The sequence below is a fragment of the Dermacentor silvarum genome, chromosome 10 (genome assembly GCF_013339745.2).
Source record: "Dermacentor silvarum isolate Dsil-2018 chromosome 10, BIME_Dsil_1.4, whole genome shotgun sequence".
Classification (NCBI taxonomy): Eukaryota; Metazoa; Arthropoda; class Arachnida; order Ixodida; family Ixodidae; genus Dermacentor; species Dermacentor silvarum.
In genome coordinates this window covers 8020947-8046833 of record NC_051163.1, presented here as the reverse complement: position 1 = coordinate 8046833, position 25887 = coordinate 8020947, and the positions used below count along the sequence as shown (strand labels likewise).

The window sequence follows — 25887 nt, the reverse complement described above, 5'->3', positions numbered from 1 at the left end:
TTTGGTATTTTTGGTTGTATTTTGTATTCATAGGTGGCGCAAAGCTCTTCAATTTCGAGAATTTTAACACAAACAATGGTGGGATTTTTGAGCCTGGTTTCGCAACTGACAGGTTTAGTGTGTCTGTGAGCGCACTTGCAAACAAACACCGCCTCACCGCTGCCGCTGGCATGGAAGAAACTAGTTTCCGTTGCATTTTCCTCTTAGGTGCGAGGTGGCAAGGTCTACCGCTGCGGCAAGGAAAATGAGCACGCTATCTTAGATGGTCGGATCAGACAAGAACCAGCGTTTGTCGGCCGAGCAGAGAGCAGAAGTGCGCGTAACAGCGGTGTCGTCGCTGATGCCGCGGGGGTTTGTGTCCCGCGGGTAGCCTTTTCCTGAGGAGGAAATGCTCAGGTGAGCGGCTGCTGCTGCTGCTGCAACCCAGGTGGTTGCCGGCGGCGGCGACGAGCCGCCGTTGCTTAACCGAGGCATCGCCGCGGCGTCCAGGCAAGCCCCATGGAGGCGCCGAGTTTGCTGCATTGGGTCTCGGACCTCGACTACTTCAACTGGCTCGTCTGGCTCTTCACACCTGTGGCAGTTGAGTGCTCCCCATTACGCGCGCACAAATGTTGACATTGTATGTAGCGCTCGCATGCCGGAATAGAAGACTCGCGGCGTCACATGCGAGTACTTTCCGCGCGAACAAACTGCGGTTGAGTTTCGAGCGAGCGACTGTGGTCTGACCACGTTTACTCAGATTCGATTGCACGTCGGATACTTTGGGTCAGCGGTCTAGTGATTGAGCGGTCTCTTGGCATGTTATCCGAGGCATGCCTGCGCATATTTCCGGGGCACCGTATGGCGTCGTCTCTTGTTCAGGTGGCTCAAGCCAATCGCATGCTGTGCTGCAGGTGGCCTTCCTGCTCCCGACGCTCATCATCTTGCTGCTGTACATTTCCATACTCTTCCTGCACATCTACCGCTACCGGCTTCCTCTGCGAGACGCGTACGCCCGCCACTTTTGGGATGGTGCGCGGTACACCCTGGCGCTCCTGTGGTCGGGCCATGGCCGCGTCTGGCATGGTGAGCAAGGCGAGAGCTCAGTTCGATATAACATCCGCAGACTCCCTACCCGTGCGTACAAACCAGAAAGCGTAGAGTGAGACGTATTCTCCATAACGAAAAAAAAAAAAAAAAACTTCATTACCTAACATTGAAAAGCTAATATATTGTAGAGATACTAACATTAGGGGTCCCTATCGCATGCATTGCACACCTCACGCTCGCTATGACGTTCACGAATCAACAAATAGAAATTCCCCATTATCAAGCAGGCCTGTGGTGCTTTGACTTGCCTTCAGCGCATGCTCGTGCAAGAAAATGAGCGTAGGGTAAATCAATTAACGTTACAATGTCTCCATGTGCCACGCAGCATCAAGTGCCTTGCGGAACAGTATGAACAGCATCTTGACTTATATGCTAGGTGGCAAATGAGAACTATGTTGCATGTGGTTCATTGCATCAAAGGCATGTGTCCATATCTGCCCTCTTGGTTTTAACACAACTGCAGAATACAGCAGACTATTTCGTACGTATCCGCTATTGACAGCAAAAATGTATGAAACACAGGAACTGTGAAGAAACAGTCACCTCAAAGCTTGAGACTTGGGGTGCGATCCTGTACGCGTTCCAAAATGGAACGGAGGCGGTCCGTTCCATCGAGCCACACACGATTGGTCGATTTGATCGTCACAGTTCAAATTGACCACTCGTGTGCGGCTCGATGGAACGGACCGCCTCCGTTCCATTTTGGAACGCGTACAAGATCGCGCCCTTGTATTGTTAAACCAACAGGTGCAGTCAGCACTGCCGTCTGCAATAATCACAGTACATCTTTGATTTTCTTGTTGCGCAGGAAAAGGGCAAGAAAAGCTCATTCTTTTTCTTACACATTACACAAACAATCTTGCGCGCGATGGCAACAACCGATGGAATGTAGATGGTTGTCGTTTTCACTCGTCGCCTACAAGTCGAACCCTTCGCGAGCGACGTCTCCCCGGTGTTGTTGGTATGAGGGCAACAAATACGATTGAAACTAATGTGATGTGTGCTTTATTAATTTCAGTTGATGTATTTTACTATAAAGAGCAACATAAAATATTTCTGAAGGTTGTTATCCTTGCACGTATCAAAATTTAGTCGTTTGCTCGTTCCGTGCGACAATTGGTAGTACTTGACTGATGTACATCCTGTTCTGGCTTCGCGCTATTGGCTAGTCACTCATAGCACTTCCAAGTGACGAATTTTATATTTTTAGAACCAGGCAATCTGTTCGCGCAACAGCCCATTTCGTCGCTCATCGCTGTTGTGCACAACATCGCGCTCATTGGGTTTGGGCTTCAGTGTTACGAAAGATTTTGTGGTCGAGTGTACAACATGTGCTTTAATTTATTTTCTTACGTACTAGCCATCTTTACCCCCTGGTTAATTAAGGTTATGAGGTCCAAGGAATAGAGAACATCCCAGACACTGGCGGAGCACTGCTTGTCTACTACCATGGCGCTTTGCCCCTCGACTATTACTACCTCGTGGCCAGCTGCCTGCTACACAAGCGTCGCCTCATCAGTGGTGTTGGCGACCGTTTCCTGTTCATGGTGCCAGGTGTGTACTGCTTCTGCCAGATGTTGTGAGGCAAATGTAGCAAATGTATGTAAAAATCTGCAGCGCATTCATCAACAAACCTCTTAGTATCTCTAATATGTAATCTCCTCAAATGTTGCATTTGAAGGGCCTGTCAGCCATTGGTCATTTTGCCAATAGAACAACGAAAACAGTGCTGCTATGTGGGCAGAATAGTCAGTCATAGAGAGGTTTAATGATACGAAGTGCAGAGAGGGTCTGCCTGAGGCACATTCCTCTAGCCAGCTACTCTGCGTTGGGGGAAAAGGGAAAGAAAGAGGCGCATGATGGGTGACGAGAGAAAGAGGATGTAAAACATATGGCAAGCAATTTGGTATACTCAAAGCCTACAGTCCAGGCCCATACTTTTTAAAAAGTCCAGTAATGCCTGGATGGCCTTAAAACTCGATTAAACTCGAGGGCCTAAAATAACGTCCTCTGACAACGGTGGGCTGTCGAGACACGTAAAATCATTGCTCAACTTTTGATGCTCTTCCACGTACTTAGGGTAGTCACAAAGCACATGACCTATAGTCTCATTCACATTGCACAACTCACAGTCTGGAGATTCGGTGCATCGCATGAGGTGCGTATAAACGCTACCCCCAGCCTTAGTCTGTGCAGAAGACTGGCACAGCTGCATTGAATTTTCGGTGGTAGCCTAAATTTCATGGTAGGGTCTAATCTCTGCAGTCGTTCGTGTCGGTTATCCGGATTGCCCCAGGCCTGGCAAGAATCCAGGGAGGCAATTAGCATCATAAGTTACCTATCTCATGCAAGATAACCAAGGAAGATGTTATGGTAACCGATGAAGCCAAGTTGGGACAATTTTAGCATTAGTGGGGAGGAGACAATGCCAGTAAACACAAGAGTTGTGCTTACCTGTTGGACGTGGCTGCTGTTAGAGGTGAGAAATCTGTTGCATTCGGTGAATGCTAAAGCTGTTTTCAATAAGTTCTTGTTTTGTCACTATCTTATTTTTAACCTATACTTGTCTCTGTTGCACTTAAAAGAAAAATTCAGCATGAACATTGACCAACCAACCCGAATTGCCCACTTGCTCTTGTAAAGTCAAATATGTAATTAGGCAAATAAGTAATTATGTAATTTATGCACATTAAGTAGCACTGGAGTAAATCCAGATAGAACTCTATGCTGTTCAAGTGAAGCTGCATGTTTATTACCAAACAAGCTCAATGTCAATCTTGCTTCACTCAATTGCACTTTAGTCACAATTCAACATTACCGAGTGCCACTGGAGACAGCTGCTAGTACACTCAAACTCACTGCGCAAGCAAATGCCAAACAATAACAAGAAAATTGACCATTTAGTTTTATGAGCTAATTTGCTAATGTGGAGTAGTGAACAATAAAATGGTGATATTTCTGTTTTGCAGGTTTTCTTATGGTTTGTAATACCAGAAATATTTTATTATTGCCTGCTGCACAACTAAGGTACTAACGATGCATTATACCATAGTTGATATTCATCTCTACCCGCCGTAGTGGCTTTGGTGTTGTGCTGCTAAGTCCAAGGGTTTGGGATCAAATCGCGGCCGTGGCAACCGCATTTTGATGGGGGCGAAATACAAGGACGCCCGTGTAATGGCATTGGGTGCATGCTAGAACCGAAGGTCCTTAAAATTAATACGGAGTTCCATTATGGTGTGCCTCATAATCACATCGTGGTTCTGGCACGTAGAACCCCAGAATTTAATTTATAATTATTCTCTGAGAAAGCTTATGTATCATGTCTTTTTGTTAAGTACTGCATGCTTGTAGCTTCAAAACTGTACAGCTTTGCCACTTGCTTTGGGCGAACATAATGCTGTTGTGAACATATATGCAGTTGTTGGCATAAATTAGTGGCTGCATATCTTGCAGTGTATTAGGCAGTTAATGATTGTTTCACATGCACCTTGCAACGCCAGCTGCTTGTAAAGTTCCATGCTGATCCACTTCACTGATCATTTGAAGAGCATTAGTCTGTAAGCCTTTCAGCAAACAGAACAATGCAAGTGTGTTGAGTGTTTATACGCATGCTAGTTTTGGAACCTTCTCTCACTGTGAATTTCTTTGCACATTAAGCTAAACGCCAAAATTTTTAAAAAATATTGTGAGCCTTAATATCCCCTTCCCCCCTCCCCATCATTTCTACTACAATTTAAAGTTCGTGCTTCAAATGTCGGCGAGTTTAACTACTCGACTACTGAGCTGAGCAGGAAAGCGAGAAATACAGACGTGCATTGGTGCGCGAGAGCGCGCGCAATGAAAGGGTAAACTGGACGCCGGCGGGATCCGCTACCGCGACGCGCGCCCTTATCTGCGCAGGTGCAAGTGTACTCACGCGTGCGCCTTTCGGGGCAGCGTGTCGCTACGGTGTCTAGTGTCGCGGTCCCGTTTGAACGTCGCAGCGTTGCGCGATCCGTTACCGCATTGTGCGCCTGCGCCATTCTATGCCTGCGCTGCCTCCGCGTGCGGGCTGTGCGTCACGGATGGCGGATGCCAGTGGCAGATTTCGAAACGCTCCGAAACTACTAGTAGCGCTCTTGTTTTCGGGATAGAGCCGCTGCGATCAGTCAGTCTTCGAAGCGGCCATGACTGATCTGCTTCAACTAGGGAAGCCAGGCTTGGTATCAAAGCGCCCTAGCTTCATCACGTGCTGTGCGCCCTCCTCGCTCGTTCCGGTGCCAGGGTAGGCCAGGGCGTGTTCAGCTCGCGGATTTCGAGGCCTCTATGCTACTATTCGCCGTTCGCGGCCGGCCCCGGCCTGTCCCGTTCACAACGCGAGCGGAGCGCCGCTCTGACCACTGACGAAGTGCGCCAAGGAATGTCATTGGAATTGAATCGTGGCGTTTTATCCTGGCTCAGACTTCCTTGATGAATATCGCGAGCCGGCCGCGCGGCGCTGGCATGTAGCGTTACGAATGTTCTAGTCTGCAGCTTGTATGGGTGCGTTGTGCACCTGTTTACATATCTTCCTCACATTCTTAACCGTAAAAAAACAATAAAAGTTTCATTACATTTGGTGCAGATATGGTAACATTTTGGTCATGCCATTAGTAATGCAGTTTATACTAGGATCTAAACAATAGCTCTGAAATATGCCACCAAGCATTCGAAAAGGTTGGTTGCTGCTGCACTTTTTTCTGGCGCAGGGACAAGAAGCCTGCATTCCTGTCCTTTAGGCCCACAACAAAAATTGACTTGCTGCTTCACAAGAGGTTTTGCAGATTACCAACATTTTCACGTAAAGCATTCAGTGCCTTTATAATTAGCCTAATCTTTATTGCAGCGCTTCTTGTAGATCGTTCAGTTCTGATTAGCTAGCGTGGAGTGTTGCAGAAACTACATTATTAATGGCATGCAGGTTTGATGGAGCACATTTATGCACAGGTGTGCATAAATGCTTAGCGCTTCTAGCTGCGAAAACGAGAAAACCCCACAGCTAGCCTGTATACGAAACGAGCTTCAATAATGGAGTGTTTATAACATTGTGTGCAAAAGCCAAGTCATTGATGTTTTTTTTACTGGTCGCAAAACTTCTCAGTCCTTCATACACTGCCAACAGTGACTGCGCGGTGGCACAGCAGCTGGCTGGTGTGTTCGTGTGATTTTTGTGGCAGCTTTACGTGCCTTTTAGTGTGTGCAGAGAAGCTCGAATAGTCCTCAGGAGCTTGAAGAACAATGCCGAAAACCTGTTGTTCAGCAGTGTCGTTCCGGTGACAGAAGGATGGACGAAACAAGCTGCCAACCTTCGTGAGATCAATCATTGAGAGGAAACATCATGCACACAAGTGATGTCCCAGCTAATGTTAGCCAAGCTGTTAAGAAAAAAAAGGGGGAAAAATCTCCAGTGGTTCCAGTGGTTCAACCACGGTTAATTCCAAGTGTCTGCATGTTTGAAGCATTGTATGTGTGGCACCTTGGCTGGAGAAGAACCTAGTGTGTATATTCCAGTCTGGTGTGCAGGGCAGCAAAATTTTTAGTGAGCGAGCAACCTGATGCTTTCGCATTCAATTCACATGATCTTTCATAAATGTAGCTATACACAACTTTGCCGAAAAACAGTACTGTTAGCATTCGTCATGGAGATTGTGGCTTACCACTTTCGCCAGAATTATTGCAGGACAATGGTTTATCACCGGTCCATTATGATACGTGAACTTCAACCACTTGTATTTCTGTCTCCTGAATCCACGCTTCTGCCGTGTGTGTGCATGCAAGTCGCATGCATCTCTGCACAGGGTATTTTGACTGATCTCATATCAAACGAGCACACTACAAGCCCTTTGTCCACTGCTTGCTCGACTCTTACGATCAGCATAGTATTTCATTGCGACTTTAGCAGCCAAGTATCTTGCTGCCGCTTCGTTTTGGGGTATGCGTGGAAACTCTCACTGGGCTCGGTCGAATAAGTCTTACACTGCAGCACCAAGCAATAAACCATGCTGTAAGAGTGAGCAACAAAATTGCTTCCTTGGGAATGAAACACGTTACCTACAGCCCTACAATCAAGGCTTCAATCGCCGAGCCAGAAAGCTGCTTTGGTTGTGGCGAAGGCACAAACACGAATCGCGTCATGTCACTTTCTACGTCGTAGCAATAGCAGTGCCAGTCTCTCCAATGGTGGCCTTCAAAGCCAATAGTGGTAGCTGTGTATGTATTGTTCACAACCTACTTAGGAAGGTGCCAATATTCTTATACTGACAAATTTGTTTGCCTCTTATGCCAAACGGGCAACAAGTGACCCGGCCGGCACCCATGCATTTCTATGGGACTGAACCTTTGTTATTTCGATCCTGCAATTGGCCTTTGCTGGATAATTTGAACTTGATCAGTCAGCATGCATGCGCCCGACCCCTATGGTGACCCCTTTAGTGGCAGTGTCTGTCTCTGCAGAGCTAAGGAGATAGGGATGCGTTGAACAAACACCATCTGCCATCGGAAATGCCTATTTTCAACCAGCCCTAGTAAGATTTTCAAGCAATAACAGATTACGGTATTTACCTGGTTCTAACAGGCACTGTCTTATTTTTCCCTTTTTTTTTTCAAGAAAATTAGGCCGTCAATTGCCTGCGTGGTGCAGTCGAACACGATATGAAAAACCACTCTTGTGGCATTCGTGTGCTTTACGCATAATACAAATGTATTGCAGTGAAGCTGACTTTAGAAAACCGTCCGCCATTGTGCAACACATATTATACTCTTAGCCATTATTCTTGCTAAAAAATCTGGTGCACATTAGATTTCTACTTTGTTTAGGAGCTTTAATGTCATTTCTATGTTAGTCTCACTTTGGAGATATAGAAAGTGGGCACACATTTCATTCGGTCGAGTGTTAGAATCGGGCAAATACAGCTAAATGAACCATCGGTGTGTAATGGAGTTTTTTTCTGCATTTTGTTTAAATCGACTTGCCAGATAATTCGATTAATTTCATCGGTCCTGTCAGGGTCGAATTAACGGAAGTCGACTGTATTTGCAGCCGAGTTCTTAAAAAAGATGGATGGTGAAGTTTAGTGAGCACCAACCACTGGCCATTTGACGAATTAGGACGAGCAGCAGCCATTTATTCTCCAGTAGGTAAAAGCATCCACTATGTTGAATCCACAACTGTGCACAGCTCACAAATGTGATTGTTTGCCACAGGCTTCAAGATCTTGACGGAGGTGTTCAAGGTGAGCCCTGGCACCGTGCAGAGCTGTGCCCAGGTTATGCGAGATGGCAACCTTCTCGCCATCGCCCCGGGAGGTGTGCTCGAGGCCCAGTTTGGGGATGAGCGGTACCGTTTACTCTGGAAGAAACGGCTGGGCTTTGCCAAGGCTGCCATCGAGGCTCGAGTGCCCATTGTGCCCGTCTTCACAGTGAACATCCGTGAAGCCTTCCGGGCAGTCGCCTTCGGCCGTGGTACTGCTTGTGCATGCAATTGATGGGCTCACGCATCCACCTTGTAGAATATTGTTTTGGTGCCACATACGTTGCTAGCTGCATTAGTAAATTACACTTCTGCATGCTGTCTTACGTTTTGACAGTCTACTCTTACTACAGTGCATTTAAAGGAACTCGACCTAGCAAGTTTCGACAACTTTTTCTTTGATAAAACAGCCCACAAAAATTAAAAAACACAGAATTTTGACCTAAATTTTTTCAGCAATATGACTGACAATAGTAGTTGTGAAAAAATGTCAGTCTTAAACTGGTCAACAGTTGCTCGTTATTTCATACTTAGCGAGCAGTGCTGTGTGAGCTATGCAAGTAAAGTGCTCGTAGAAATATGTTACTCCGTGAGCCAGGCGGGCAGCTACGGCCATCGTTCACGCGAGCCTTGCGCTTATTGTTGCTTACATGGGATCATGCGGCCGGAAAACTTATATGATCGCAGTTTCGCGATGCACTGAACATCGGTGCCGAAAGAGTGTTTTCCAGGAATGCATGAACCGGTTAAAAAGAAGCGCAACTGTATTGGGTCAATTTATAGTGCAGCTTTCCTGCGTTGAGCGTCAGCATAGCGGAGGATAAAAAAAGAGAGTGAGGAGGAAAGTGGAGTGCCACACAAGATGTGTTCTGCACCAGAGTAGCACGTGTCATCTGTTCACCGATGACGCCATCGATAAGGCATCCCGTGAGCACGACCACCGATACCATATAAGGAAACAAAGTGCTGCCTGAGTGGAGGTCTGTCTGCGGTGGCTGCTGTGAATCGTGCCCACGCGCTGCCTCTCGCAATTATTGAGCCAGTCGCGCCACACTTCATTCTGTTTGCAACGCGCTTCACGCTCAAATTTCGCATTGGGAGTATTGTAATCTTCAGTGAATTTTTTTGTGTGTGTTCTCAATTGATAACGCTGGCACCTGGAACTCCACCGTAACAGAATTGTATGAACGAGGTTATGCCGTAATGTATTGTTTGTATGCCTTGATAATGCTCCACGATTTAGTCATGACCGTAGGCGGTGTGCTGCAGAAACTGTGCAATGAGTGCTTGTACAAACGTCACTTTTGTCACCCATCTGTGATCAATAGGTTCATCTGCAGTCTTCCACATAGCACTTGATTGTGACCGTAAAAATATGGGAGTCAAAATTGTGCTGCACATTCCTATTTCGTGCATTATTTTTTCAAATACTACAGGCAGTACGAAAGGTTGCTCCAGCCTCCGAAGTGCTGCCTGCTGTGTATGAAACTATGTACAGTGTCCCCTCTAAGTGGGGCTGGACAACTGCTGAAGCTGTCCCATAAAAATAATTTAGTGTGTACCAACAAACTTAATTTCCAGTGTTGTAAAATATATCTCCTACTCATCAGCATTCACTAGTCGTACGATAAGAACTACAGGTTTTCGCTGTTCCGACGGAAACTTTCGGCCTTGACAAGACAAGTCAGGTCATTTTTTTGCTTCGGCGTCTTCCGAAAAGCAATCCGCCGACTCCTGCAAGCACTTCAGAGTTTTTTTGAGCTTTGCCTTCTTCTCTTGCATGCTCTGTAGCTCTAGCTCGAGTTCTTTTCTCTTCAGGGTTACCTGCTATGCTACAGCTTGCTTCTTCTGTTCGTCCATGTATAACACATAACACCTATGCCTGGTTGGCGCACTGATGACTTCAGTTATTTCAACAGTGGAACGTCAAGCAGCCCACCATGGGTTTTCACGGCCTCGCAGATGACTCGTGAGATATACGAGAGCTCTGCCATATTTTCAACCGCAATCTGCTTGTTTCTACTGAAGCCTGCCCATGGCTAAGCAAGAGAAGAACCTTCAGTACTTCCCATAACATCGAGAACGCCGCGTCATGCTTCAAAAGGCGCACAGAGAGAGTGTCAAGGCGTTCATGGTCTCTTTCATAGTTTTGCACTTCATGCCGTTTTTCTTGGCAGAACTGAATGTACTGTGCACACACACTAGCTCTCTTGTGCTCAGAAAGAAGCTTGCTGTCAATTAAACAGTTAAGAACAGCTTACAGCTTCCCAAGGCACATTTCTGTCTTCGACATATCTCTGGGGTCGAAACATGACAACCCTCGAACCAGAGGGTACCTAAGAGGACTTCTCTTCATGATTTTCAGGATCATGTTCACAATGAACTTCCGACACTCGCCCCTAAATTCAAAAACGCACTTGGTACTCGCTTTTCCGCTCTTTTAAGATCTTCCAGCCACACATCCAACGTCCACCTTCTCAAGTGACGTGTAATTGGCAGCATCCTGAACATCAATTCGCAGTAGTTTCGTGATGCTCGTGGCTTCTGTCAATACCGAGGGCTTCACGAACCTTGCAAGGAGGCTCCTCAAGACAGTTTCAAGCTCTTTTGCTAAATAAAATGTCTTTGGAGAATCACTCTGAAAAACGGTCAGGAAAGGCTGCACAACCACTGCAACGTTTAGGGAAAAAGTTGAGTTTCGCAAATGCAAGCTGGTCCTTTAGAAAAGCACTGACATTCTCATACGCTCTACATTTCGCCAAGGGTAGTCTATAGTTGCTCACTGCTTCGGTGTAGTGCCTCAAATGCTCCCTCCCACATAGCCAAGGCTCTCTCCAGTACTAGCACGTTCTCGACCCAACGGTGGGGTACGAAAGGAAGTGGAAACAGCTTGCTCCCTGTTTCTTCAACAAAATCTTCACGGCGGGCCGGTGCATCATGGAAGAGTGAGAATACGCTCAACAGAAAGGCGCCAACTGGCCAGCTCGTCGCATGCATTCCTGCTTTGTAAGCATTATGCACTGTGTGCAAGCCACATGAACCAATATCCAAGCACTGAACTTGAAAGTCATTCTTCATGTGCTGCTGCAACTTGTTGAAAAGACTCCAATTGACATTTGGGCCGTCCATCGAGAGCTGCACAATCCTGTTCAGGGGAAAGGACGCGAGTGTTTCAGTCACCTTCTGCATAAGGTCGTCCGTTGTGCTGTGACCCTTGAATGTCGAAGTCAGATATCTGGCTGTCACCTCACAGTTGTTCCACAATCTGACGTTAACATCAAGTTGTTTTCTTTGCAGGTATTCATTCAAGGTTTCGTCAAAAAGCACAACAAAATTGTCGGACTTCTCCATCATTTGTTGTATTTGCGAAGTGAAAAATGGGCGCAGACCATGGCACACGATGTACGCGCATTTTTTCTCGGAGCAAGCGAAGCTTCTCGCGACCTCGCTATCCGGAAACATCTTTTGGAGTAGCTGGGAAATGGATCCACTGGAGCTGTAGGAGTAGTGTGACGACACAACTTTCATCGTCCACAAAATCTCTGCTTCGATCATGGAATCATGCTTTCTGCAGTCTTCGTCAAGTGTTGCAGCCCGAGAGGAAGTTGCCATGCTTTCACGCTGACAAGTACCTCGGACGTCAGATTTGCCGCTTGCATAAAACTTGCGACGGATGAGCAGCCCTCACCTGCTGCAACTTTGGACCGGTGCTTCGCACCTTTATGGTGGCTCTTCAAGACAGATTCCCCCATCGTTGCAATGTCGACTGTCTTCTGACATATTGTGCACTTTGCTCGATAAGGATCACTTGGTTCCGGTCTCATCCAGTGACGATAGTCCGTATGTTGAAGCCACGCAGGCTTGCAACTTGCACTTCCCGCCTGGCATCTTGTCAAAGTAAACATACAACGCAAACGTGAACTTCACTGATGGCCCGCCGACTATAGTGCCTAAAAGAGCACTTACTAGTGTTCAGAGTGCGGGTGTCGCGGTAGCACAGAGTGTGATGCCTGCCGCCGCCGGCCGCTTGGTGCGCTGCATGACGAGACTGTGCCGGACCATGCCGAGACATGGGCGGACTTCAGGCGAGACACGACGAGAGTCTCCTCATTTGCCCGGCGATCTGCCTCTTTTATGTTCTTGTCCCAATCCACGATACGTTCGGGGTCTGCGGATGCACTCGGTAATGAGATGAGCCGTTTCTTTCCGTGTCTCTGTCTGGGAAACCACGGTTTCGCGACCTGTCTTAAAAATTCTTTAGACAGATGAGAGCACACAGACGCAAAACACCCACTCACAAGAAGAAAAGACTGCAACGAAAGCGGCAGCAATGCGTGAAATGAACTATGCATTGCAATTGACGCGTAGCAATCAACGCATCGCAAACGAACGCAAATCAAACACCGCACTGTTTAGCATGGTGCCGACAGGCATCGCCGTCTGGTGGCTCGCGGCGGCAGGCATCACTGCCCGTGTCACCGTCCTGCGTTGGAGACGCTCGGTGGACGGCACACTAGGGTATATATATTCTAGGCACTATACGCCAACCGACCGAGCGATATGCCTCGCATTGTATTATATTTTATTTCCAATGCATATTAGTTGCCAGACGACGTAGGGGCTGCGGGATTTAAAACCGAAACTTCCTGATGTTGCCCTTTAGTCAACACAGCTTGTTTTCATGGGCATTCGCAAGCGAAAGGGCCTTTAAAATCAGCGAGACTTCTGGAGGTACGTCGTTAATTTTTTCTAGCAGAACAAATCCCATGGGATTTTCAAGGATTGCAAGGAGGCTCATGGATATTCAAGTAGTTTCAAGGGCTCTTGAACTTATACTGTCAATATCAAGCATTTCAAGGGGCTGTGTGAACCCTGCTCGATTCTAACGATCCCTCTCTTGTAATGCACACCTGTTTTCCGTGACGAAAAGAGAGAAAAAGAAATCCTTTACAGTACCGCGTACCTGATGCTTTCATACAGAAGTACAACTTTCTCTCATTTGGAAAAACAAAGATTTACTCCCAATGCACTGATGTTGCAAAAAAAAGAAAAAAACTAAAAATTCACCAGCCCTTCTCCTGTCGAGAAAATGGGGGCAAGTGAAGCTTGTCATGTGTGTGTATCTGACCTTCATCAGAGTAACGTGAAGTTCACATGTCACGGTAATAAAACAAATGTTTATTAAGTGTACACATTGAGGGAAGGAAACGTTGCACGAAAGGGAAACAATAGTAGTAGGTCAAGTACACACACGACAACCTTCGCTTACCCCCATTTTCTCGACACGGGAAGGGCTGGTGATTTTCTTTTTCTCTCTCTCTTTTTTGTCCCTGATATGTGCATTTGAGCTTGGACCCTTTCTGCACTATCACCAGGATCACTTTTCAGCCTGACACCACCACCACCGAAACTTGTGAGCCTATAAAGCTTAAAAAGTCGCAGTTTAAACTTGTAAACATTTGCTAACTAAATTGAGAAGCATGGTGTCATGCATGCTCGAGCAAATATGAACACATCTCGCTCGACCAGGTAAGAACGTTGGAGTGACAAAGCGCGACAGCAGCAGCGGACTCTCTCAACGTCGCAGATCGCTTTCAAGATATGGCCAAGGCAATCGTATCGCCGAAGTTGACCGTTGCAGAATATATCCTGCTTCAGTCCACTAAAACCCTTCAGTGTTGCTTTGCTGGTGAAAATACTCTTTTTCTGTGTGTGCCAGTCCCGCACGCATGTTTCGAGTTCTCCGAATGCCCGTGATACAGCCCGATTTTCGTCCCGTCTCCGCACACTTGATCACGTTCCTTTTAAATGTGGCATCATGATGAACTTGGTACAAACGCAGAAAAAGGGAAGACAGACAGTAGACTAATGCCTAAGCACATGGAGGAAGTTACAGCAGCTAGGCTCGAAGCACATACGAAGCCATTTTGAAATGCTGCTCGCGATATGGTAACGCAGATTTAGGGTCGTACTTGATTCTAACGTGCATGCAATTTTTGGACCTGTTTTATCGGAAAGAAAGCACGCGTTAGATTCAAGTAAGTATGGTAGGTCACTTTTGCGAGCGCAGTCAGGGAGTGTTTACAGTGTTCTGCATATGCTTGTCGAATACATTCAGTGGAGACTCGCATTGAGACAGGCTCCAGAAGGTCTGCATGTTGAACAAGTTTATTTGCGCATCTTGAATTGCAAGGGCATCAATATTCTGCTGCGGAACGGCCTCCAAATAAGGGGGCCCTCGTGTTCTCCCGCTGGCACAGGTCTGTTCAAGAGGCTATACGACAGGACGAGGCTTCCCATTGTACCAATATACGGAGGGTTCCCCGTAAAATTGAGGTAAATGCCTAGCAGAATACTTTAATTGAACCCTTCTAACTGTTTCACCCGCACTGCAGGACCATCGTTGGGCCGCCCATTCCGTTTGACCCAAACATGTCACCTCAGGAGCTTGCCCACAAGGTGAGCAGCCAAAAATTATTGTCAACTCCCTTGCTAAAGGTGCAAACTGGGACTACAGTATGCTGCAATTGCGTGCACATACCTCCTAAGATTAAAATAAAACTTCAGCTACTCCAACAACTTCGGGAAATTCTAGTGTAAATTTCAAATAAAAAATATCTACACAAGACTGTACAGAGATAGCAAGAGTATTCATTCTTTTCCGAGCTCTGCTCTCGCATCCTTTCGCCCCAAATTTTTACAACTCATTAAATTAACAACTGCACTAGAATTTCCCATCACGTTGGAAGTTGTCAAAGCAACATAAAACGCATCAAATCTGACCGCTGCGCAAAAAAAAAAAAAAATGGAAGGGGGTGGGGCACAGGAGCATCACACTGTGCAAAGCTTAAACAGGGATAAGTGGAATACCCTGGCTTAGCTCATCGACAAAAAGTGCTCAGCACACTGCCAGTATTTTCCGAGTCTTCAGCCACAAGGCGTCATACCAGCACAGTGCAAGGCTTTTTCACACGAGTACCCCTTTCTGAACAGCGTACAGCAGAAACACTGTCATCCCCCAAATGTCTCGCAGGCGGCCAGTGCAGTGGAGGCCCTCATTCAGCAGCACCAGGAGATTCCGGGCAGCATTGTGCGGGCCCTGGCGCAGCGATTCAGCAGGACCTGAGGGCGGCACATACAGTGCATGTGTTGGCAGCAGCCAGACAGTCCAGAGCTACCGCGGTGTGGGCTTTCGTCGAATGGCCTTGCGGATGCGACGCTGCTGCGCAGGCCCTCCACTGCCGCTGGTGGCATTGAACGGGTTCTCGGAATCCGGCCTGCATAGGCCAGGGACCAACCAACACACACCATCAACGAAGAGGCACTCCAGTTTAAGGAGGCAGCTTTTGTGCTGCCAGTTGGGAAGAAAGGGACAAATGAGTCAGACCTGCTCTTCTCCCTGGCTTGCATGCCAAGGTTAGGCAATTTACGCAAGCCCATTGCCCAACGAACAATGCAAACAAGTACTGGCAGCTGTAAAGAGGTACATTGAAAGCACTATCTTCTTAAGCTTTGCTAGGCAATGTATTGTACAGTTAAAAAAAATGCAGAAGTTCTGATAGCCAGTGAGCAGAGCACAGTTGCGAATGTGGAGCTTTGAATAAAACATCCAGCTCGCATTCTCCGACTATTCTGTCTTTTTGTCCACTGCCTGCTATAGACCAGAATTTCCACCGCCTGTAGGCAGCTGCCATGTTATTGTAGGGGTGTTCAATTGCCAAATAGTAGATTTCGAATGAAGGAAAAAAAAATAACAAAATTTAATGCTTACCAATTTTGGCCAAGAAAATACGAGAATGAAGCAAGCTACCAGTAACAGAGATACCGTATTTACTCATTTGTAACATGCCTTTTTTCACGATTTTCGTTGCTTAAACTCTACCCTCACATTACACTCGAACAGCAAAATTCGTAATCTTAAAACAAATATCCTAAATTTCACTATTTTTACCATTACGATGGCAACTTGTCTCAATCCCATCCATAGACAAGTCGACCGAAGTCTTTGTTTTTCTGTTCGAATTGACGCCATTTTCGCTGTACTTGTGATTGGTGTTATAGTGCTGCAGTCCCCTGTGGTCTTTCATGCTTTGACTCTGCTTATTCGCGACGTTATGGCAGCGTATTGCATTCGATATGACTCCCGCGTTGAGAGAAGAGCAATTTTGATAGCCGAGGGGGGGGGGGGGGGGGAACTTCGCTGTGGCTCGGCGGCTCGATGGGAAGACTAGCGGGAAGCCCTCTTTAAATGCGAGGCCGGTTGAAAGGGCTCTGTGGACATTGTAGTGGCCTGATAGCATCCCCGAATAATATAGTTGTGAGGCCTCTTAAACACTTAATCTCAAAGATGATGTGATCTTGTGCAATCACTTACGGAGATTGTTTCGTTTTCGCGAGACTTGCTCGTCCCAGCACTGAACACCTTGACGTATACGGCCGATAGTGCTCTTGGCACTGATAACGAGCTTGGCAGAGTGCCAAAGACACTTGTCGGAGACACTTTGAGTGCAGAGTCACGCAAAAGTTTAACTATCTCCGAAAGGGACTGCCCAAAGAAAGTTGTCTCCACCGCAGACGCCCAAGTCAAGAGAACCTGTTTCTGAATTGTGATTTCTTGAATATAGTGTAAGGAAGAAGTGCGCTGGGCAGAGCTCCGCAGCCGGATCGCCAGCGCTACGCAAGTGGGGCTTGAGCTAGACACTGTTCCGGACTAAGCCTACGCTCTTGCGTCTTCCAGTCATTGTCATTCGTGTCGTCCACAGCCGTGTTGGACTACTTTGTCAGAATTGGTGGAGGTTTGCTGGGTCTCCTGTAATCCTGGAATTGCGCAGCCGGACTCTCCCTGCCATCATGACCACCGAAAGCGCCACGAGCTTACCACCACCTGCTCCCCAGTCCTCCGTGCCCTGGCACACTCTGTCAGTGGGACCCTCCCATCTTCAGCGGCACTGATGACCACGATGTTGATGACTGGCTCTCATCATATGAACGCGTCAGTGTGAACAACAAATGGGATGACATCATGAAATTAAGTACTGTCTTTTTTTATCTCACTGGAATTGCCCACTTGTGGTTTCAGAACCACGAAAGCAAAATCCCAAGCTGGACTGTGTTCAAGACAAAGTTCATCGAGGTGTTCAGCCGCCCTGCTGTTCGAAAGCTTCATGCCAAACAGCGTCTGCAGTCGTACTCTCAGCAGCCTGGTGAGACATTTACAGAGATTGATTACATCTTCGACATAGCTGGTAAACACATCGATGCATCAATGACTGAGGGCAATAAAATCAAGCATATATTGAAAGGCATCGACGAGGACGCGTCTCGGATGCTGATTTCAAAGAGCCCCTCTACTGTTGCCCAAGTTATTGAGCTATGCCAAAGCTATGACGAGCTCCGCTGACAACACCTCGTCACCCGCTGCCCTGTTCCCCATCAAGAATCGTTGTCTGGTTTAACCTCTCCTTTTCAAGATCCCACCCTCCTCTCGCAGATCAAAGCTTTCGTGCGGGAAGAAGTTGCTCGCCACTCAACGCCCCATTGACTTACGCTGCTGCTGTCGCACGACTACGACCACCGATGTTCCGGGCTCCTACTCCGATGCCTATCCCTGTTTTTACCTCCACGCCGCCACGACCTCCTGTCCATCAAGTAATTAATCCCTGGCGCACAGCGGACAATCGGCCCATCTGCTATTTGTGCGGTATTCCCGGACGCGTTGCATGCTTGTGCCGCCGCCATCCACTTCAGCCACGTGACGACTATTTCTTCGTCCATTCATCTTGTGTTACATATGCATTTCTTTTTTTTTCTTCACTTTTGTTTCGCGTGACTGAAAAAGTCATGCTTGATCACTTTACCACGCGCTTGCTTTTTCCCCCACCCCCCTTGCACTAATGACACTAGCGGCGTGCCGCTGCGGCAGTCACGTGACAGCATAGACTCCACCCCCCTTCCATCATCTGCACGCATCAGTTCCCGGACGGAGCTGACGCGTGCAGATGATAGTACGAAACGAGCGGTCGGGCGGGTCCGAATGGCACCAGTTTCCATCGCGCACGTCATGGAAGCAGGCCTCATTGGTCTCCTTCATCCGCGGCACACGGCAAACCGCAAAAAATCGGTCCAGTTGGGATCCCTGCCACGGCAAGAAAAACCTGTTTTGCAGCTTTCACCACGCGCGTTTTGCCGCTAGTGTGTACGTGCCATAAAGAATCGTCAGCTCTCGTGTTTCTCCTAGCACTCCGAACTGCCACATGCCTTACAGCCTTCGCGAGGTGCTAAGCGACAAATGGCGCAGCAGTGTTTTCTGCATACTGTGGCGCGGCGCAGGCGCTTCGATGGTGTTTCTGCCGTTTGAGCTTCCTCAGTGGCCGACATTTCATAATTTGTTTTTGCTAAATTTACCTGCCATACAGGCTCCAAGTGCATGCTTGAAATGTTCGGAAACTTGGTTAAATTCAAACCGTCATGAAATTATTTTGTTAAATTGCAAGAAATAATACATGGTTTTTAATGTAATTAAGATTGGGAAATAAAAATATTTGGTAAATCGAGGTTCGTTAATTGTGATTTGACGTATGTAAATTCAATGTAAAAGAAGCCAACGTGTTTAGAAATGTGTGAAACATATAAACGAGTACTGTTTGCTCATTTCTTTCTGATGTGAAGCACCCTAATAACATTCCTGGGGTGCTGAGTGCCATTCATATTTTTGGCAGCAGCATCTATATGTAAAACGATCACTTTGTTTCTGTTGGCTGCCTCAGAAACAATTACCGTATTTATTCGAATCTAGGCCGACGGTTTCTTTCAAATAATCATACATGAAACTCTAGGGTCGGCTTAGATTCAAGGATTTTGAAAAACACAACAGTTTTTAACTGAAACTGATAAATATGGTGCATAGATAGCGCCATCTAGAAAAGTCGGTATCGCAGGCGCTACTGGCCGCACCAGTAGCCAACTGAAGTAAACGAGTGACATCGCCATTTTGACCTGTGTTGCATCGGTAGTATAGGTATGGTGTAGCATTGGCGTGTGGCGTGGCGTTATCGTAATGGCACCACACAGGCGATGCCACTATAGTGATACTTTTTAACTGCCATAGAAATTTCTAACTGCTGTAGAGCCGTGGAAGCATCGTGAAACGTTCAAGCCGGGCGGGACTTCGGCATCGATGAGAAAAACGTCCGTCGTTGGAGGGGGCAATGGTGTAGCATCAGCATACGGCGAGGCGCAATCGTAATGGCACCAAACAGGCACCACCGCTTTCTAACGAACAGTTGTACTAGCCACATAGGCATCGTCAAACATTCCAGCCGGGCGGGACTTTCGCATCAATGAGAAAAACGTCCGTCGTTGGAGGGGCAACGGGAGATGCTTTTTGCATGCGCCGCAAGGAGGGATGAGAAAAACGTCCATCGTTGGAGGGGGCAGCGGGAAAAGCTTTTTGCGTGCACCGTAAGGAGGATGACATTTACCCAGGAACTTTGATTGTGCGCTCCTTCAAAAAGTGCAGCATCTCTAATGCTGCTTGATGGTATTGAATATAGTGCACTGTTTGAAAATAGCAGCGATAAGGAAGATAGCGACAAGGCTAGCAGCGATGACGTAGAATGAGCTCGGCATGTTCATATTCAATAAATGCTGTTTTCATGTTGTGAACTCGGTCCTCGCTTTTTTATTCGGCCTACATTTGAGGTAAGTTCTTTTTTTTCTGGCTTTTTTTTTCCGCAAATGTGCAACGCAAGAGCAAAAACGGCACTAGCATCCAATCGAAACGCAGCAGCGGAGTGCTCATCGCCATATTCATAGCGGAAATCGTACATGAATGACAGCAACACAGGAACACTTTATGCCTATTTGTGCCCTTAAAGGGACACTAAAGGCAAATATTAAGTCCACGTGGAATGTTAAAATATGATCACAGAAACCTCAAAATGGTTGTTTTGTGCCAAGAAAATACCTTCTTTTATGAGAAAATTGCGTCCGAAGCATGTGCGTACCTTTAGCGCCTTTCAAATCGGCGGCCCTCCCGAGCGAGGAATGGTGACTTCGTGGCCTGAATAGTGACGTGCCGCTGGTGAGTAAAACGCCGCCCGCAAACGGTGCTACGGCTTTTTTTGTGGAAAATGCAGACGCACGGCCAGAAACAGAGCCAAGACGGCAGTGCGAAAGCGGAAGAAAAAGCGTGCACTTAATTGTAAACGTGATCATCGCAGACGCTCGTCGCAAAGGCCCTGTTGACAACACTGACGACACATTGGCTCGTGATGCTTGGCTCGATTTCAGAGATTTAAGCTCCGATGAGCGTGACATGCTGCAGAGGGCTCGCGCTGCCGGCGTCGTTGCGTACTACGACGGCGGCCTCGACACCGGCTTTTCCGAGCGCGAAAGCAGCGAGGACTCCAGCAATGTGACGTCGGGCGAAGAAGCTAGTCACCGTCTGGACGTTCCGTTGCACGGACCGTTCGGGTTTCCCGCGACATCACATGGACGTGGCCCATTCTCTGCTGCTTGCAATTTCAAGTGCGAGTTTAGCGAGCCAGTAACACCAGCGCAGCACTATGCGATAATGGAACTACTGAAACTTGAAAGCGCGCGGCGCAGAGTCGAGCGAAAACGAAACCTTTACACCACCCATGTCGTTATCAAGGGTAACGCCAAAAAGTTATTGTTTTCTAAGAATCTAATAGAAGCAGACAAGTAGCATTTTCTGCCATCTTATAATCTACAAAATGATCTTTTTAATCCAAGTGGTTGAGTACTAGTGTGTTTATTTAAGGAGTGCCTTCGTCATCGGGTAAGTACCTGAATGTCTTTCTGGGGTTTTACGTGTCAAAACCAGTTCAGATTATGAGGCACGCCACAGTGAAGGGCTCCGGATTAATTTAGACCACCTGGGGATCTTTAACGTGCACTACAACGCAAGCACACGGGCGTTTTTGCATTTCGTCTCCATCAAAAAGCGGCCGCCGCGGCCGGGATTCGATCTCGTGCTCAGCAGCGCAACGCCTTAGCTGACTGAGCCACCACGGCAGAATGTCCCTGGGGAGTCTCTTATGGTGTCCAGCATTTACCTCAATTTCTCGATTACTAAAGCTCTGTTCGCGATTATATTGACGCCTTAGACGTTCTAGAGCATGGAATCTCAAAGTGGGTTCTGCAGGCCACTCTTCAGGGTCCCGCGAGCCACGGATAAATATTCCCTGGTTCTGCGCTCGCCAAGTCCGCATCGCCATAGTCACCAGTGGAAACCGTACGTGATAGCAACGCTGGAACGGTTCGTGCATAATTGTGCCTCTAAAGCCTTTATTCTTGCGTTTATCGCCGCGCATAGCACCGCGTTGGCAACTGTGCAGTCACCATCCATGATCGCATCAATACCCACCACGGTTTCGTCTGCAGCGGTTGCGGCAAACAGTAGTTTCGTTTTGACTCGGTGCACGTGTCGGCCGCGTGCCTTCAAAAATGCGTAGTCGCCACCAATGAACACGGCGGTAGCGGCCGTGGCTTCGTCCGCAATTGTTGCAGCAAACGGTAGTTTCATTTTGTCCTGGTGCGTGCGTCGGCCGCCTGCCTTCAGAACTGCAAGGTCACCGTCGATAGCGGCCGCGGTTTCATCCTCAGAGGTTATGGCAAACAGTAGTTTCGCTTTGACTCAGTGCAAAGATGTCGAGGATGAAGCGCACTGTCTACATCACAATAGACGGACAATTTGTTGGCGACCAGCTCACTGACTAAAATATTTCAAGCAAAAACTCCTCTGGGAGTAGTCTAAGTATGAGTAAGCATTGTACCACTTGCTAATCTCCACGCATCCGAGTGTCATTATCAGTGCTATGACACTTGATCCGGCCAGTACAAACGACAGCGCTGCAGCGACACAGACTGGTTAGGATGGAGGAGCAAGTGCAAGTACTGCAGGTGGCAGCGCCATGTGCACTGATGACGTTCCGATCATCGTAAGCCATTATCGCTCTTTAGCTCCATGTCCATCCGTGCCGAACCATTATGAACCGTGATCACAGGACTCCGGTGGCGGAACGGACTGATCAAACGTACTCTGGCCTGGCCGCGCAGACCGTATCTTCAAAGCGATCTGCAAAGCGGACAGGGAGTGCCGACTGCTAACTCCGCGTACTGTGTTTTCGCCGCTTCGTTTGCGTTGAAGCGCCAGGCGGCACGAATTAGGTGAAGTCGCTCGTTGCTGCGGGCTCGTCTTACGCAAGGGATGTACAGACGGGCCGTTTTCATGTTGGGAAAGCACAGAAATGCTTACGCATTTAAAAATAATGTATGTGCGCGCGGTAGTGAAAAGCGTGCGTGCCTGAGATGAAGGCGCGCGTCGCACCCGCGTTGCTAAGGAACTCGCGAGGCCTTCTCCGCTGCGAGCGCTAATAAATACGAGATGACAAGAATTGCTGTTCCACACTGCTTTTATGCAAAATATAAACAGGATTTACCGATTTATTCAGTAAATAAAAGCGGGTTGACGTAGTAGGCATTGGTTTGTTTTCTTTATACCCGCGATAATTCGACATTCGTTTAATTCAAATTCGGTCGTTTCTTTTTCAGTCCCGTGAAATCCGAATTAACCAGGTTTTAAGTGCACAAAGTAGAGTCGGCAATAATTCTAAGACCTCTTGTGATGAAAGGTTATAAGTCTCCCCGTGCGATATGCACTGAAAACTCATTCTTTCTTGGCATGCCTTGGTTGCAATGCTGTCTTGTCTCGACTCATGATGATTGCGCCCAGTTTGCACCACGTGCGTTGCACGCTATGCCTAGCATTTTTACTTAGGAGGGGAGGGAGGGGAGGAGGTTCCTTGGCACTTGATGAATCTTAGCTGGGTTCCCTGGGACCAACATGCTTGAGAACCCCTGTGCTAGAGCATTACTCTATCATTTTAGCTTGACTTTTTATATGCCTTTAGTGTCCCTTTAAAGCCTTTATTCCTGTGCTACCACCACGCATAACACCGCGTTGCCCGCTGGCTTTCATAATTGCGTAGTCGCCATCCCATGATCGCGTCGATAGCAGCCACGGTTTCTGCTGCAGCGGTTGTGGCAAACAGTACTGTCGTTTTGACCCGGTATGCGTGTCGGCTGCGTGCCTAAAAAACTGCGTAGTCGCCATCCATGATCACATCAATAGCGACCGCGGTTTCGTCCGCAGTTGTGGCAGCGGACGGTAGTTTCGTTCCGACTCGGTGCGTGCGTCGGCCATGTGCCTTCAGCACCGTAATGTTGCCGTTCATAATCGCGTCGATAGCGACCGCGGTTTTCTCTGCAGCGGTTGCTTTGTTTTTGCTCGGTGCAAAGCTGTCGAGGATGAAAAGCCTCGGCTACATCGCGATGGACGGACGATATGTTGGCAATCAGCTCACTGGCGAAAACATGATCGGGATGTGCGCGCGGTAGTGCAAAACGTGTCACAAATGAAAGTCCGTGCCACAGCCGTGCTGCGAAGCAAGTCGCAAGGCCTCGATCGCCGCAGCGAGAGCGAATGAGTGACGAGATGAGAATTTTAGCTTCCACTCTGTTTTTGTGCAAAATAGCAACAGGGTTTGCTCATTCATTCACTAAATAAAAGTGTGTTGACGTAATAAGCATTTGCTTATTGTTTTCTGGATACCCTCTATAATTCAACATTCGGTTAATTCGGACATTTCTTTTGGTCCCGTGAAATCCAAATTACCGATGTTTTACTGTATTGCAATTACTGCGTTTCCACATGGCATGATTAACCACGACAATGTTTCTTATCAGCTGGTCCTGCAGCGCGCGCTTTTTTTTTAAAGGGGCAGCATTGAGTGGATGCACCCGTATGTATGTATGCTACTTATTAAACTTTACTGCTGTGTACATAATGGCCACTCAATTTACCACACGAGACATATTAAAAGCAAACGTGTGAACAGAAAAATGTGCGATTTCACTCTGCACAGTGTGGCGCTTGTCCCAGCTGTATATTTCCCTGAAATGCGCAGTTTCGTGGGCCTATCTCAAGTGCTTGGTGTTTTCAAGGTTGTTGTGGCACTGCAGTACAGCAGTATCGCATTCCAGGTTTGTGGGACAATGAGGTCACACTTGCCATCACGCAAACACAACCACCAGCAGCACATGTACATGAGCAAATGGGTACGCACGTGCTCCGATGTGAGGGGAACCAGGCCAGACGCGGCCGCAAACTTTCGTATCTCTTCACTAGGGAAGAAAACTGCGCTGGTGTTGCAGTGGAAACATGAGCTTGTCTATAGTTAGTGGACTGTGCGAGTCTTTGTCACATGCAGTAATGCTGCTGCTGTGCGAGTAGAAAACGAAAACAACGCCACAGTTTCTGGGGCAACGCAAGTTATGAGGGATGTCGTAGTGGAAGGCTTTGGATTAATTTTGACCACCTGGGATTCGTTGATGAGCACCTAAATCTAAGTACATTAAATCGGCTTTCGTTGAAATGCCGCCAATCTGGTTGTGAATAAGACTCTTGCAAAGTACTACACATCCTTTGCAAGTAGGAAGCAGACTGACTGGACAAGCAAAACCAGTCCTAGGTTTGTTAGTGGACAGTGAGGAGTACTAATAAATGAAGCTTACGCAGGAAAAAGTGGCGAGGGTGACATGCCAAACTGCATGGGGGCTGTTTGGCCAAATGGGGTCCCAAAAGGTTCGTGGGCTGGCTGCTGCTGCTGCGGCTGTTGCTGCAGAGGCGTGGCCGGTTGGTTTGGCTGCACCATTGAGGTGAGAAAACATCTATTAACGTCGTACAGTATGCATGAAAATCCTCGCTGGATGGTAGTGTGCAATAATGATACCATTAATAAACCAGCCTATGAATACCTTCACAAGGCTGCAATTACGCATACATAAATACCCAAGAATGTGGACACAGGAATGACAGTAACCGTAGCTCAATGGTAAAGTATTGCATGCATAATGCGGAGTATTAGGGTTCAGCTTCCACTGACAGCAAGTTGTTTTTTCATCCACTTTCATTTCCCTTTACCTCATCATTCTTATGTTTTAATCAAGACAACAAAGTTTCCCCTATGATTTCCTTGGCGTGATTATCTGTTAGCTGCATATGGACTCCTTGGTTCTTGCCCTTTTCGTTCAAAGTGTGTGCACACACACAAGCAGAAAATTTGTCTTGTGCTTGTATAAATTATGCCACGGAAGAACAAATTTAGTTCAATAAGAGCATCTAGATTGCATTGGGCTGAATTTTTTGAACGCTTACTACTTCTCGTCTATACTAATAGCTGGGTCATAGGGCAACAAAAGGAATGAACAATGCAATTTACAGTGAAGTTTTAGTGTTAGGCAGCACCCTACTGTCCATTCTTTTGAGCCACATTTATTAGATCTACTGTGCAGGCACTGCAGCCTTTTCCGAGGATATCGTGGGTTTAGCCAAACCTCTACAAAATACAGTGCAGCACACTTTTGAACAGCTTACATGAGCTCAGGCAAAATTCACTCAGGCTAGTGTGGTAGAATCATAATATTGAAACTCCACCAGAATT

General features: G+C 47.3%; 2 protein-coding genes across 5 annotated transcripts in view; one reads left to right on the top strand and one right to left on the bottom strand.

Annotated features, from left to right (window-relative positions):
• Nucleotides 1-107: 107 nt before the first annotated feature.
• On the top strand, nt 108-15978 carry LOC119466084 (transmembrane protein 68). 2 transcript variants are annotated; one of them, XM_037726576.2, is made up of 7 exons: nt 108-579; nt 894-1065; nt 2476-2643; nt 8314-8571; nt 14620-14695; nt 14755-14818; nt 15393-15978. In XM_037726576.2, exons 1-7 carry the CDS (start codon nt 499-501, stop codon nt 15483-15485), a joined length of 912 nt encoding a protein of 303 aa, XP_037582504.1. In that variant the 5' UTR covers nt 108-498; the 3' UTR covers nt 15486-15978. The 2 variants fall into 2 exon arrangements, with proteins under 2 accessions (XP_037582504.1, XP_037582503.1); XM_037726575.2 differs by lacking the exon at nt 15393-15978 and having other exon boundaries at nt 163-396; nt 490-579; nt 14755-14959.
• The window catches only part of LOC119466080 (nuclear pore complex protein Nup153-like), a 68978-nt gene continuing 57600 nt past the window's right edge, over nt 14510-25887 (bottom strand). For all 3 annotated transcript variants that reach the window (XM_049657606.1, XM_049657607.1, XM_049657609.1), the window contains exons 15-16: nt 24959-25089; nt 14510-15636 (exon numbers count right to left, since the gene is read on the bottom strand). In XM_049657606.1, the coding sequence (XP_049513563.1) occupies nt 15534-15636; nt 24959-25089 (234 nt within the window). In that variant the 3' untranslated portion in view covers nt 14510-15533. The remainder of the gene's footprint in view (nt 15637-24958; nt 25090-25887) is intronic.

Excerpts from the sequence above, each read along its gene's own strand:
- LOC119466084 (XM_037726575.2), top strand. The coding sequence starts at position 499 with ATGGAGGCGCCGAGTTTGCTGCATTGGGTCTCGGACCTCGACTACTTC. Across the intron at positions 580-893 it reads GGCTCTTCACACCTGTGGCA|GTGGCCTTCCTGCTCCCGAC; the intron begins GTTGAGTGCTCC and ends GCTGTGCTGCAG. Across the intron at positions 2,644-8,313 it reads TTTCCTGTTCATGGTGCCAG|GCTTCAAGATCTTGACGGAG; the intron begins GTGTGTACTGCT and ends TGTTTGCCACAG.